The sequence below is a fragment of the Schistocerca americana genome, chromosome 2 (assembly GCF_021461395.2).
Source record: "Schistocerca americana isolate TAMUIC-IGC-003095 chromosome 2, iqSchAmer2.1, whole genome shotgun sequence".
NCBI classification, from domain to species: domain Eukaryota; kingdom Metazoa; phylum Arthropoda; class Insecta; order Orthoptera; family Acrididae; genus Schistocerca; species Schistocerca americana.
In genome coordinates, this window is record NC_060120.1 from 537,969,481 (window position 1) to 537,983,067 (window position 13,587).

General features: G+C 41.9%; 1 protein-coding gene across 1 annotated transcript in view; it reads left to right on the forward strand.

The window, feature by feature from the left end:
- Positions 1-2,628: 2,628 nt before the first annotated feature.
- Positions 2,629-13,587, forward strand: part of LOC124596213 (succinate--CoA ligase [ADP-forming] subunit beta, mitochondrial) — a 91,556-nt gene continuing 80,597 nt past the window's right edge. The window contains exons 1-4 of the mRNA XM_047135268.1: positions 2,629-2,773; positions 3,014-3,276; positions 3,371-3,533; positions 3,609-3,711. Of these exons, the coding sequence (XP_046991224.1) occupies positions 2,708-2,773; positions 3,014-3,276; positions 3,371-3,533; positions 3,609-3,711 (595 nt within the window). The 5' untranslated portion in view covers positions 2,629-2,707. The remainder of the gene's footprint in view (positions 2,774-3,013; positions 3,277-3,370; positions 3,534-3,608; positions 3,712-13,587) is intronic.

Genomic DNA, 13,587 nt, shown 5'->3' on the forward strand with positions numbered 1-13,587 from the left:
CTGTGATATTTCATGATAATACCAGAGCTATGAAACTTGTCACAAAAAATGTCACCAGTGTGAAATCTGAGCCTCTCAACAAGAACAAGTCTCAAAAGGTGGCGAAACGTTATGGTCTAACCTGTTATGTGTTCAGTATCTGAAAAACATATGTTCACGTGGGAGTGTTCGAGATACATGAACGAAGTATTTTTCCATTTTAACATAAGGTCCACTGAGTTTCAAAGAAAGGATGTAGCTCGCTGTGTTGTGAAAAATGCATTTGGAATTATGGTTTCCTAATTTTGCTTGCACGATAAGCCAACACTACTAGGACTAGAAATAGTTGACAATGTTGTCAGTGCTACCTGGGCGAGTTCGTTAGAGAAAAATAGCTCCCCAACAGTATGTACAACCACAGCTAAAAACCAGGAGAATGCCTATGGTGGGGTTTACCAGTCAGGAACGAGGAGGAGCATAAATACAAAGCTGCAATATTATTCGAAGCAGGCCACATCAAGGAGAGAATGGTTTGCAAACTACTTTCTTGAAGATGAATCTGTGCTGCAGTAACATGTCGAAGTTCAGTCACATCAGTTTCTGAATAAGAAAGCACTATTGTGACTTTTAAATAAATAAATATTGAATAAAGAATTCAAATTTCCAGATTCAATAGCTTTTCCTCCTGTTAAAAATTTTCGTTAAAAGAGAATTGGTCAACTCAAACCAAGGGGTTTTAGTTTTGTAGAAGCAAACTATTCCATAGCCTAGTATTTTGCATGCCGGTATTTTCCTTAATTCATTTTTATATGTACTCCTAATTGAAAGAATTTTGCGCTACAGCTCAGACAATTTCAACCCATCATGCTCAAATCATGTATGACGGTCTCATGGACAGCAACGCAGCTGCTTGTTATTATAGTCAACAGCATTTAAATCCCGCAAATACCTATACCTAGCACAGATATCCAATAAGCAAACAATTTTCTCCATTTCCCACTTCATACTTCAGTTTGTTTACAACTGTCGACAAACCTAATCTCCAGACTCCTGAAACAAGTGTCACCGAAGTTGGAATAAGCTTAGAATGTTCAGTTTTACCAACGAGTCGCGTAAACGCGCGCCGCACATGCCCAGTGGCTGGTAGTGGAGTTGTGTGCAGACCAGTGGCGCCATGTAAACTAGGCTTTAGGCTACGGTGTCATCGAGATCACGTGCCCCACGGAAGATCGCTCGTGGAAAAACTATTCAAGTGCCGGTAGTCATGAAATATTTGCAGAAAACAACTCAAACGATAAAGTAACGACTAAGAAGACGTACAATCACGATGATAGATGTTCACTTCCCACGTTAGTATACTGTGCCACAGTCCCGCCACCAGCGTCAAAACTCTGTTCCCAAGAAACGTTAACGTCCCGTTACCGTTAACGGCCTTTGTGAATACTGCCAGTTAGTGCATTTTTATGGAATATTTGGACGTTTCGTTCCGTCAGGTATGAATCGACGTTATATTGTCAACATTTACCGATCTTTTTTATTACTTCAGTCGATATTTTATGCCGATTCACGTCGCGTATAATCCGTAATTGAACACTAACTTGAAGAATGAAAATATCAGTATTATAAATATAGTAATGACCAACTTGTTTCGCTGATTATATATAAAAAACGTTTCCTTCATTCTCTCACAAGGTAGTAACTTTGAATTTTGATGCACCAGTAAGGAAATACGTCCCGGTTAAAAACCGAGTACTATCAGCGCCACCTAAATGCTTCCAGCTGGTGTTGGTACTACAGATATAATAAAAAAATATAATGTGCTATAAGACGCAGGTGTAGACACTCTGTTGCTCATATGGTCCAATCTATAATTTACAAGTTCAAACTGAATTAGAATAAGGAGAAAAAGTGTTTCTAGCACAGAAACGCGTAATTAAGATAATAGGTGCTGTCGTTACACCTTAATCCTTAAACGGATGGACTTAACTGACAACAGCCTCACAGAACATTTACATGAAGTTCCTGATCAACAATCACTAACAGTTTGAAAAGAACAATAAAGTTCATAAATATAAAACTATTAGAAAAAAATAATTTAGCTACACTACTTATCACTCAGCCTTAGTGTTGCACAGAGAGGAATGAAGTATTCAGCTACAAAAGTTTTGATCGCCTACCAGACGCTGTAAAGAATTTAATGGATAACAAATTTAAACACAGTCTGAAATTATGTCTGCTTGACAACTCATACTCCACAGAATTTCTGTGTGTGTGTGAGAGAGAGAGAGAAATAGTTAAGTACAAAAGACTGAATGTCTATGCATGAAAAAAATAAACTTACGGAAGCATGTAAATGGTCATCATGTTGCCTTATTTTTCACTGAGAAGATTGGTTAATTGCAAAATTGACTCCTTCCGTATCATAACGCTATGTCGCATTTATGATCCACAGAAGATGGAAACAATTATGGTAACTCATAAGCTCGCTTCACAGGACAAGGATACTTTCGACGCTGTTTCTGCAAAACGAAACTATGTTATTGACCTTTAGAACTTTGTTTCATTGTTCACTCGTCAGGAATCGGTTCAGAGACCTTCGTTATCTAAGGTCTATGGATTGGTCTCACATCTAATGCGTTATCTCTCTGACCATTGGCCGATTATATTTTCTTGCTCGACCTTTGGCTGAAAGGTGACTATCGGGCTACGGGCTTTATTATAGTGGGAGATGGCGACTATGTTACGACAGGGTTGTGCTGTCTTCGAAGCAATTTCTCGTAAAACTGCCCCTAAGGTTCGTTATGCATCGTAAACACTACAGTACGGGATACAGAGTATTTCGCTCTCACCTAGTATGAAAACGAAAAGGAAGTCGATGGTTTTAATTAATGAGTGTTATTTTTTCCTGTGACTGTCCCAGAAAGTGATTTCTTAATTTTCGTTGATTATTAATATGTCATTCGTTATGAATGTTTAATATGCCTCTACGAGCAACTTCATAGTTGTATTATGATTATATATTTATATTTTACAGTTCTTGGGTGGCGCTACACCAGTTCTTCAGAAGCAGCAAAAAAGGAATTTGAATGTACATGAACATATCAGCTACACTCTCCTCAAAGATGCAGGGATACCTGTCCCAAATTTCGGGTTGGCAAAGAATAAGAAAGAAGCGGCTGAGATAGCGAAACGGCTAAACGTGAAGGATATTGTTTTGAAAGCCCAAGTTCTGGCAGGTGGCAGAGGTAAAGGGTCATTCAAAGGCGGCCTTAAAGGAGGTGTCAGAATGGTGTACACGTGAGGACTGAAATTTTAAGTTTCACATTCTTTTGCATCTAAAATCGCCTTACAACTATCACAGGTCGTTAACGTGTGTCCAAAATTGTTACAGACCGGAGGAAGCAGAAGATATTGCTGGGAAGATGATAGGCGATTACCTGGTAACGAAACAGACTGGAGAAAAGGGACGAATATGTAATTCAGTAATGGTTACCGAACGTAAATTTCCAAGAAAAGAATATTATTTTGCCATTATGATGGAGCGAGCATTTTCTGTGAGTGTAACTTTTACCTAAAGTGAATTGTGATACATTTCTAGAGATGATATGGGTACTTTTAAATTATTGCAGGGCCCAGTTTTAATAGCTTCATCCCAGGGTGGAGTCAATATTGAAGAGGTAGCAGCAGAAAATCCCGAAGCTATTTTATATGAGCCAATAAGCATTGTGAAAGGTAAAATGCTTTATTCAAAGACTTTGTTGTATAGGCCTAATGTCTGTGGAAAGTAAGATTGTTCTGAAAAGTAATCTACATTTGTATCTTTGTAATGCAGTATGAATGACAGTACATTGAAATTTGATGTTCTATACTTTGTAAAGTACTTGTATGTGTCAGCACTACCAGAAAATTTTTATCAAAAATTATACATAAATTACCATAATTCTTTCTTCAGTCCACTTTATAAATGATAATATTGATTTGTGGGAATGTTTCCTTGCTAATGGTAGGTTGGTTTCTGTTTGAAAAGCACAGTTCATTGTCCTTTATTTTAAGAGACAAGAGTTGAGTGTGTTTAGTAGTTAAGTTTGCTTCAGTAACACTGATACTAGTAAATAACCTTGATATTTGTTCTTACTCAAGCACCACGTGCTTGCTGTGCTGTCTGTATTGGCAATGCATGCAGAGCCTTGTTTGTGTGGCTGGCTGTACGCCAGAAACACTGTCTCCCCCCTCCTCCTCCAACAACAACAACAACAACAACAACAACAACAACCACCATAGTTATGATACACTACACAATTTCTTTGCCTGTCCTTGTCAGATCTGAACTTCTGCTTCATTTAATTGCTTCAAGATTGGGATAGATTGTCTGTCTTTTCTTTAAGTAAAGTTCACACATGTACTCCTCTCCATAGTGTGATACCCAAGGCTCCTGCTGCACTGTGGTTATAGGTGCTATCCATCCAGCCAACTAGCCATTCATTTGTCATGTAGCTTTTGATCATCATTCAGCATACATAGCACATGCTGTTTACCCAGCATTTTCGCATTTAATTTGTTGTTTTCGCTGCTGCACTTGTCTCCAGCTGCTTTCCACACTTCCATTTGGGACTCATTTAATACTACATTGAATGCATTCTCAATAGCTAAAGTTGTGATTATATTCTTGGGACATTCTTCACATATAAAATTTTTGTCATTAGTACAGCAACATTTAGTTAGACATCGCTTGTTAACAATTTTAACTGGTATTCCTTATAAACCTCTACGATCATTGAGTTTCAATTAGCAACAAATTGAAGAAGAAGGAAAAAAAAGAGGCTGCAGGTTACTCCTGTTTATTCAGTTGAATGAATATGCACACAAACTATAATCATTTGCTGCAAGTCAGACATGTCAAGTGTGCTACTTCATGAACTTGATGCTTCCAGTGTACTTATCACATAGAGTAGATATCTTATTACAGGTTTTCCAGTTACTTGGACTAGAACTGATCCTTCATTCATTTGTGATGCACTTTTATTGGATTACAGTGCACTTATGAAGTTAGCACGTCGTTTGCTGTGTGCTAACTTTGGCAATTCACTTCTGTTGGTCATAGCCAGTCGAGTGATATTCAGCATCCAATAAGAATTGCTAAATCTAATAACTTGCTGTACAGCTGAACACGTGAATCAGTTGCTTTTGTGTTCTACATGGGAAGTGCGATATTGATCACAGACCTGGATATTATGTATTATAAAGTTGGTTACTGGTTTTAGTATGTATTTGTTGTATTCTATGTTTCTCAGAGTATAACAGGATTTCTTCAGACATTTTTTCCGTGTTCCAATGTTATAATTTGGTTTTGAGTTGGCAAAGCCAACAGATGTGCTGGAGGGAAACTGGCTCTGGTGGCAGATGTTTGTGTAGCGTAGCTCAGTTACAGTTTTGAAAACTTTGTGGTATATTTTTGAAATGTTCAGATTTCAAAGGTTGTGATTATGCAGCAACCTAAGAGTACGGAATATGGAATATTCTGTTTTATGACAACACTATCCCTGCCCCCGTGCCATGGTGGGAAGGCTTTCGTGCCTCAATAATAAAGACAGCCAAATCGTAGGTGCAACCACAGAAGTGTGTTTCTGTTGAGAGGCTAGACAAATGTGGTTCTTGATTAGGGGCTGCAGCTTTTTTAGTAGTTGCAGTAGTCTGGATGGTTGATTTGGCTCTGTAACGTAACAAACATGGCCTAACTGTGCTGGTACTGTGGACAGCTGAAAGTGGGGGGAAACCAGAGCTGTTAGTTTTTCTGAGGGCATGCAACTCTATGAAGGGACTAACACAAGAAAGAGCAGTGTGGAGAGCTGCATCAAACCAGTCCTCAGACTGACTGCCGCAACAGCAACAACATTCTGCACAGTATATTCGATTTAGCTGCCATATAATTTCACACACTCCACGTCGTAATTACGTTTATTGAACACAGTTTTCTCATTGTGTCTGCCATCTTGTATAATCAGTCATCTTTCGTCATCTTCACTTCCCATCTTTCATGACACAAATAGCGATCATCTGCCGCATGCTATGCAGAATCTGCACACACTGTAAGTGCACATTTACCATTTTATTGAGTGCACTTATGAAGACTTTTACAGCTATGGTATAAGTCTTTGGAATACTAGCTTAAACGAGATTTTTATTTTTTGTGCATTTGATGCTTGGGATAACAATGAGCAATTATCTGCCTTCACGCCTCCCCCCCCCCCCCCCCCCCCTCAGGGCTCATGGTTTTTTTTGTATGTGTGTGGCACCCACTGTGGGGCCCCCAGCTAATGCAGCCCATTCTTCCTTCTGAGCTGCGTTTCCTTGCCCGTGCCCCTCCCTCCCCATTCTTGCTCCTTCCTGCCTGCTCACTCCTTCCTGCCGCCCCCCCCCTCCCTCCCCTGTTGGTATTCTTACTATGTCAACCTGGCTATCCACCTCCTAGTTTCCTGTATTCCATGTGGTTTTGTTTCCCATGGCTCTTCTCTTGCATCATTTTTGGCACTTTTGGTTCCCCACTTCTAAATTTTCTATCATGTGAACCATTTGGGGGTGATCTCGCTCCCTATTGTCTACGGTGTGGATTCATCTCCTCCCTTCCTTCTGCTCTTCCTTCCCTGCCACTAGACCCCCTCTGCCCCACAAGGTCACCAGCACATGTAGCCAGTCTGTGTAGGAAGACTGTTATGCACATATGTGGCTGAGCCCCTTGACAACACAGGGATCACACTTCTGATACCTGAACTGTTGCCTCACTGTGTATGCCTAGGAGTGGTTGCTTCTCATTCTGGAGCATTGGAACTCCCAGCAACAGCTGCCATGCCAGGCGGCCCTTGCTGTAACTGGGTGGAACCCATGGGGAAAGTCACTGATCAGAGTGGGTGGTATCAGGGTGGATGCTCCGGGCATGAAGCGTATCGTGCTCCAATTCTCTGGCCTTTGCCAGGCTTGCTGGCTGGAAGTGAAACACTTTCCAAGTTACCTGGTCTGTCCTAAGGGTGCCCCCCCCCCCCCCCCCTGCAGGTCCATGGGTTAGAATAGGCCCAAGGTATTCCTGCCTGTTGTAACAGGTGACTAAAAGGAGTCTTAAACTTTTTTGCCCTATGAGCTCAGGTCCGATACTATGGTTTGACCTGCCACTTTCAAAATTCTACAGAAGTGCGGGCCACACAGGGAAGGACGCCTTACGTGTTGAGCGAGTTATCCGTAATGCCCTTACATTCGATCTCCTAAATCTCTTGTCATGGCTTTGCATCTCCACCTGCGATTCAATTATTTGGGTGAAGACACTTTCCGGGGTATGTTATCTTCTTCCGTTGTCTCCTGTCCTCTTTTTGCCCACATGACAATATTGGATTTCTCTGCACCCAATATCCATCATGGTAGCCAGTCCATTGTGGTGGTAGCCCCCAGACAACACAGGGATCGCACTGCTGATGCCTGAGCTATAAATTCTCCAGGTATGCCAAGGAGTAGATGCCTGTCTTCCTGGGGTATCAGGACTCCCGGCAACAGCCATCATGCCAGTTGGCCTTTGCTGTGGCTGGCTGGCACCTGTGGAGAGAGCCCCTGATCAGAGTGGGTGGCATCAGGCTGGATGACCCGCATTGAAGCGGACTAAGTCATCTCTTGCTTGTGACCATATGGCACCAGCGGTCTCTAAGAAGGGCAAGATTGAATACAATGCTGACAGGTATGATCCTAAATAGTTTCCCTCCCTCGCTGCACCATGGGAGGGATGTAGGACTACAGAATGGAGAGAGCCATATTCACCTTGGTTTTTAGTCTGTAGCAGAAGTGATTGGGACTCCTTTCTACCTACGAAGCCTAAGTTTTTTGTTGAACACCTTGAGAAGAAGTTTGGGGAAGTGACAGTGCTGTCCAAGATATGAAACGGCACAGTCTTGATTGAGACAACATCCCCAGCTCAATCCTGAGCATTACTCGCCTGTGACAAGCTGGGTGATATTCCTGTTTCCGTCACTCCCCATAAGTCTCAACATGGTCCAGGGGATCATTTTGCATTGCGATCTCCTCTTGCAGTCTGACGACCAGCTGCACACCAATTTAGAATGGCGGGGTGTTCGTTTCATATGGCGCATTTACAGGAGACCCAAAGACAACAGTGTTGCTGCCGGTGCCTGCATCTTCCATTGCCTGAAAAGTTCAAGGTGATGGTTTACCACTGTGACGTTAAACCATACGTCCCTCCCCCTGTGCGATGCTTTAAGTGCTGGAAGTTCCAGCACATGTCTTCCCGCTGCACTTCCAGCATCATATGTCAAGATGGCAGACGTCCAGATACTCCATGTACACCTCCTTCCACTTGAATCAACTGTGGAGAGCACCACTCCCCTTCTCTCCAGACTGCCCAGTACTCCAAAACAGGCAGAAAATCATGAAGTACAAGACCCTAGACCAGTTGACTTGCACAGGGGCTACACGTAAATGTGAAAGATTACACCCCATTCGGTTGACATTGACATATGCTGCAGCTTCTTCACCATCGCCGTCCCAAGTACCAGTGGTTCCTCACTCTGTGCCACGAACAGTGGGTGCTCAGGGCCACCAGAATAAATCTGCCCTCTTTGTGGTAAGGGGCAATCTTCCTCCACTGCTCCCAAAGCACCTACTTTGGGAGCAAGGCGCCCCCCCCCCCCCCCCCCCCCAAACGTAGGGGACATCGGTCCCCTCCCCCCTGCCGGAGAAGCAACAGCTTCCTCCAGCTCCTCTCATGCAGAAGGGGTCCCTTGGGGCCCTCTCTCCCAAGGTCTCCACTAATGCCACGGCGGAGCTAAAAGCTGCTGGATGAAGAGCTTCACAGTCTTCCCCACTGCTTGAAGCTGCTTTAGAGAAATCTTTCCAGCAAGCCCCTAAAGAGAAGCGAGAGAGCAAGCAAACTAAGTAGTAGTCTGCTAAGAAACAGGACCCTCTGGTGGCCCCAACACCATCATTCCCTATCAATTCTGCATCTGGGGATGTGGTGAAGATCTTGACGTCCCATGCGGACCTGGATCTCTTTGATGCCTCATTCACTGTAGAAACGGCTACAAATACACAATCGGTGGCGCCAGGTGACCCCGAGGCATAACCTGCCTCCTTGTGTGCTTCATGCCCTCCCAGCCTCACGATAACGACATCCTCCAGTGGAATTGTGGCAGTTTTTTCCACCATCTGAGTGAGCTACGGCAACTCTTAAGCTTTACACCTGCTTTCTGCATTGCCCTTCAGGAAACATGGTTCCCGGAAATATGGACCCCTGCCCTCCGTGGCTATAGGGAATATTACAAGAACCGCAGTGACTATAATAATGTGTCAGATGAAGTTTGTCTCTGTCTTGAACTCAATATGCAGTGAACCAGTGCCCCTTCAAACCGCTCTTAAAGCTGTGGCTGTCAGGATAAGGACGACGCAGAAAATAACTGTCTGCAACATGTATCTTCCTCCAGATGGTGCAGTATGCTCTGATCGCATTGGATGCACTGATTGGTCAACTCCCTAAACCTTTCCTACTTGTGGGAGATTTTAACACTCATAACCCCTTGTGGGGTGGCATCGTGAGGCAGAGGCTGAGGCAGATATGTCGAAAATTTACTGTCCAAACTTGACCTCTGTCTCTTAAATAGGTGCCCCCACACATTTCAGTGTGGCCAGTTTCTCTGCCATTGATCTTTCACTCTCTTCCCCTCCCCTTTTTCCTTCCTTACACTGGTTGCCACATGATCACCTCTGTGATAGTGACCACTTCTTATTGATTTTCTTTCCCTTCCCACCTCCCAATGGCCAGATTTCCCCACTGGGCTTTCCATCATTCTGATTGGCCACTATATACCTCCCACGTTATTTTTCCACCTTCTTTGTCAGGTTGTAATGGTGAAATCATGTGTGATCAGTCCTATAAGATAATCTGCACTGTTGTCATTTCTGTTACCTTGACTGGCCCCATTCACAGTTGGTCAGATCTGTGGTGGAGCACCTCGCAGCATCTTAAGCGGCACACATCCTCTGACAGTCTTATTACCTTTAAACATATTTATGCGAAAGCCTGTTACTTAATCGAATGGAGCAAATGGGTGTGATGTGAACTCTTTCTCCACTCTAGGTTGTTCTGTCCCTTTATGACGGGCGAGAGCTACACTCCACACTCTACAAGGTTGTCAGCAGCAGTCTTCCCTTTCGAGTAGTGCCCTTTCAGGTGGCCTTTGTACAGAATCATCAGTTCTTGCGGAATACCACGCGACCCTTTTTGTGTCTGAATCAGTATCAGCCTCCTATTGGGCTGCCTTCACCCTCCAGAAACAGCAGGCGTATGTTTTACCCCTTGTTGGGTGGAATCCTACAATGGGTGACTGCTTATGCGCTATTCAGTTGTTCAGGACAGTTTTTGAACACGAAGTAAAAAGAAAGAAGAAAAAAACTTTTGTTAAGCACATTATTAACATTATTACAGAACGATGTAAGAAGCCAGTAACATTAGTGGAAACAGTCAAGGTCTGACTGGATACAAAGCGAAAGCTCTAAACCAGAAAAAATAATTTAGTATGTTACTTGTGTAAATGCAACCGTCAGTGAAGTGCAGCTTGCAAGCACAAGACACACAATTTCTACCATAGGCTCATCAATAAACAAGTTATTACTCTCTTCCCGGTTATTATTTATGTGTAAGTCAGATTTTAAGAAAACAGCAGTTAATTTGTTCGAGAAAAGCCAGTGCAGTTCTTTTCTCGTCCTGAGAGTCTGACATTCAGATACACTTACAGAAAGACACAGTCATTTTTATATGTGGATATGATGAACTGCACTCACTTTTTACTCCTTTTAGATATCTTGAAAGAGAAGTACAAAACCTAATTTGTGAATACGTGATTGATTATTCACAGGCAATAATAGTAGAACAAAAAACAAACAGAATGACTCAGTAAAACTAACGCTTCACGTATGATCTACAGAGACAAAAACGTAAAGAGGTACTGAGGGAGGTATTGTATAAAATCGCAACATCATCACAAGCCAGTGCACATGCTCTGCTCCAGCACTCGACAGAGATGAATCAAGGTCATGTTTGTTTCTGTTTCTTACTCATAATGGCTGTTTTAGTTTTGAGGTAGGTAGAGGCAATATATTTACTTTCTGCAGATTAAGTAAAGACTTATTAAGTAACTGTTCTGTATACTTTTGAAAACAATTTGATGTTTTAATTGTTCCTATATTTCATTTTTTCTCCTCATTTGCTCAGATTTTTGCTGTTTGTTGAAATTAATTTTTGCAGCCCATAAAATTTTGCTGCCTTGCGCAGCTGCCTGTCTTGTCTAATAGTAGAAATGCCCCTAATCCCTTCTTTTCCCTGCTACAGGTAGGTGTGCTGCTCATATGAAACAAATTATATAGGTCAGTAGAGATTTGGCAGTTTATTGACATAGTACGACACTATTATGTACTTTTGACACACACAGGCTAGCCTAAACAACAAATTAGTATGCATAATGTAAGATTAACATACAATTGTTTGCTTTACATTTTTCTGCGTACTTCACTCAGTAGTTGCAATTCTTCAAAAACACCTGGCTTACAGAAACTTCCTGGCAGATTAAAACTGTGTGCCCGACCGAGACTCGAACTCGGGACCTTTGCAAAGGTCCCGAGTTCGAGTCTCGGTCGGGCACACAGTTTTAATCTGCCAGGAAGTTTCATATCAGCGCACACTCCGCTGCAGAGTGAAAATCTCAACCTGGCTCACAGTTTGTATTTTAAGAGTAAAAATGTTTTTAGAAAAAATTTACGGAGTTTGCAGTATTTCCAGTTTTACATAATTTTTGACAATCATTTTAAGTTCTTTTCAGGCTTGTTAATACCCTTTCTAGCTCATTCTTTTGTCACTGTAGTACCACTTTAGACATATTTGTGTACGTATGATCTGCCCATTGTGCAGAGATAGCGCATCATAAAGTTCTATTGGTGAAAAAATGCTGACTGTAAACATAGTTTGGTAACCTCAGAAACACTACGATTGCCCTAGAACCCTTGCCATGCGTTCACTATATCAATTAGAACTACGTTTACTTCTCGGATTGGGTATTACATGCATAAGTCCGGGAACTCTGAACCACTGGATCTCAGTAACGTGTAATGATATTGAAAAAAGTCTGAAGTTGCCTGAAATTATCATCTTAAGAACATACGGTAAAAATTTCAATGATCTGCTATGATTAGAAACTGGCAATCCCCACACTGGGTACTTTTTGTACCCAAATATCGTGGTTTTTCAGTTTTCTCAGGAACCTTGTTGAACAAATGCAGCTTTTATAAGCTGCTTAAGGTGCACCCCAGACCACACCTAATGTGAAAGAACCAACCTGTGTAATGTTTAAATTTTGATCTTGTGCTGTGAGATAACTACAATATGCCTGTTCTTCAGGTAGGTATACAAATGGTAATTAGATGAAAGGCTATCCAAAATACATGATCCTCTTAACTCTGTGATGAATAGTACCCAAGATACAACCCCCTGAAAAATCGCATTTTTGTATGTGACTCTTTGGAATATAATCAGCCTATGCGCAACAGTGCACAGTACCATTAACAGTGGTGTCCTTCGCAAAAAATTCGTGTCTTCTGGTAAAACAGTAAATTATGTGAATCTGTTGGAAAGTACTGACAACCCCCCCCCCCCCCCCCCCCCCCACACACACACACACACACACACACACACACACACACACACACACACACACACAGGGGGGGGGGGGATTTGGGGCAGCAATCAGTTGTTAGTTCCTTAATATCTCTTGTGTTGCAGCATGAAACTTGTTCACCAGATAACTTCGCCTGTTATAGAAACTTAGAATGGGCCTATAGGATTTGATATTTATCTTGGTTGAGAATATCCAGAAGGCTGTGATCAAGAAATGCAAGATAATTCAAAAAGATAATTTCTCTATGCCATGAAGAATTTGAAAACTCGTTCCATTCAATGTATCAAGTGGTGAATCCTATTCTTGGTAAATGAATTAAAAAATTTTTATACCTTGGATTTTGAGTTGTATTGCGTTAGTCTGACATGGCTCGTACTGTGCAAATTATTATGCAACATGTACTAACATAAAAGTAACATGATTTATTTTAATATAATCCCATTGCTGTATTGTGCCCAGAGAGCAGATGAGGTTACTGGCCCTTCTGCTACACTGTCTCTACATAAAACATGTTAACAGATGGCTGGATAGTATGAAAGCTACAGTGTCACCTCCCAACATCTGATGAAAATGGTACATATTACCTTCTTGAAACACTGTTTTACATGGTTGTGTTTGATGGCACTCAACCAACCTTGCGTAATTGTACCAGGAACGGACCTTAGCTGACAGTGAGTTGTGGTTCTGTTCTTTTGAGTGTTTGTAGGCAGATCACTGTTCACTGAACACTAACGTTTAGGAGGATCTGAGTTCAAATTCCCTATTTGGGGATTCCGTAGTTTATCTAAATTACATAAAGAAAATACTGGAAAATTCCTTTAACAAGGATGCAAGTATTTCTTAATCCAAGCTTATGCTCTGTTATTGCTCTGTTGAAAGAACATTACATCCT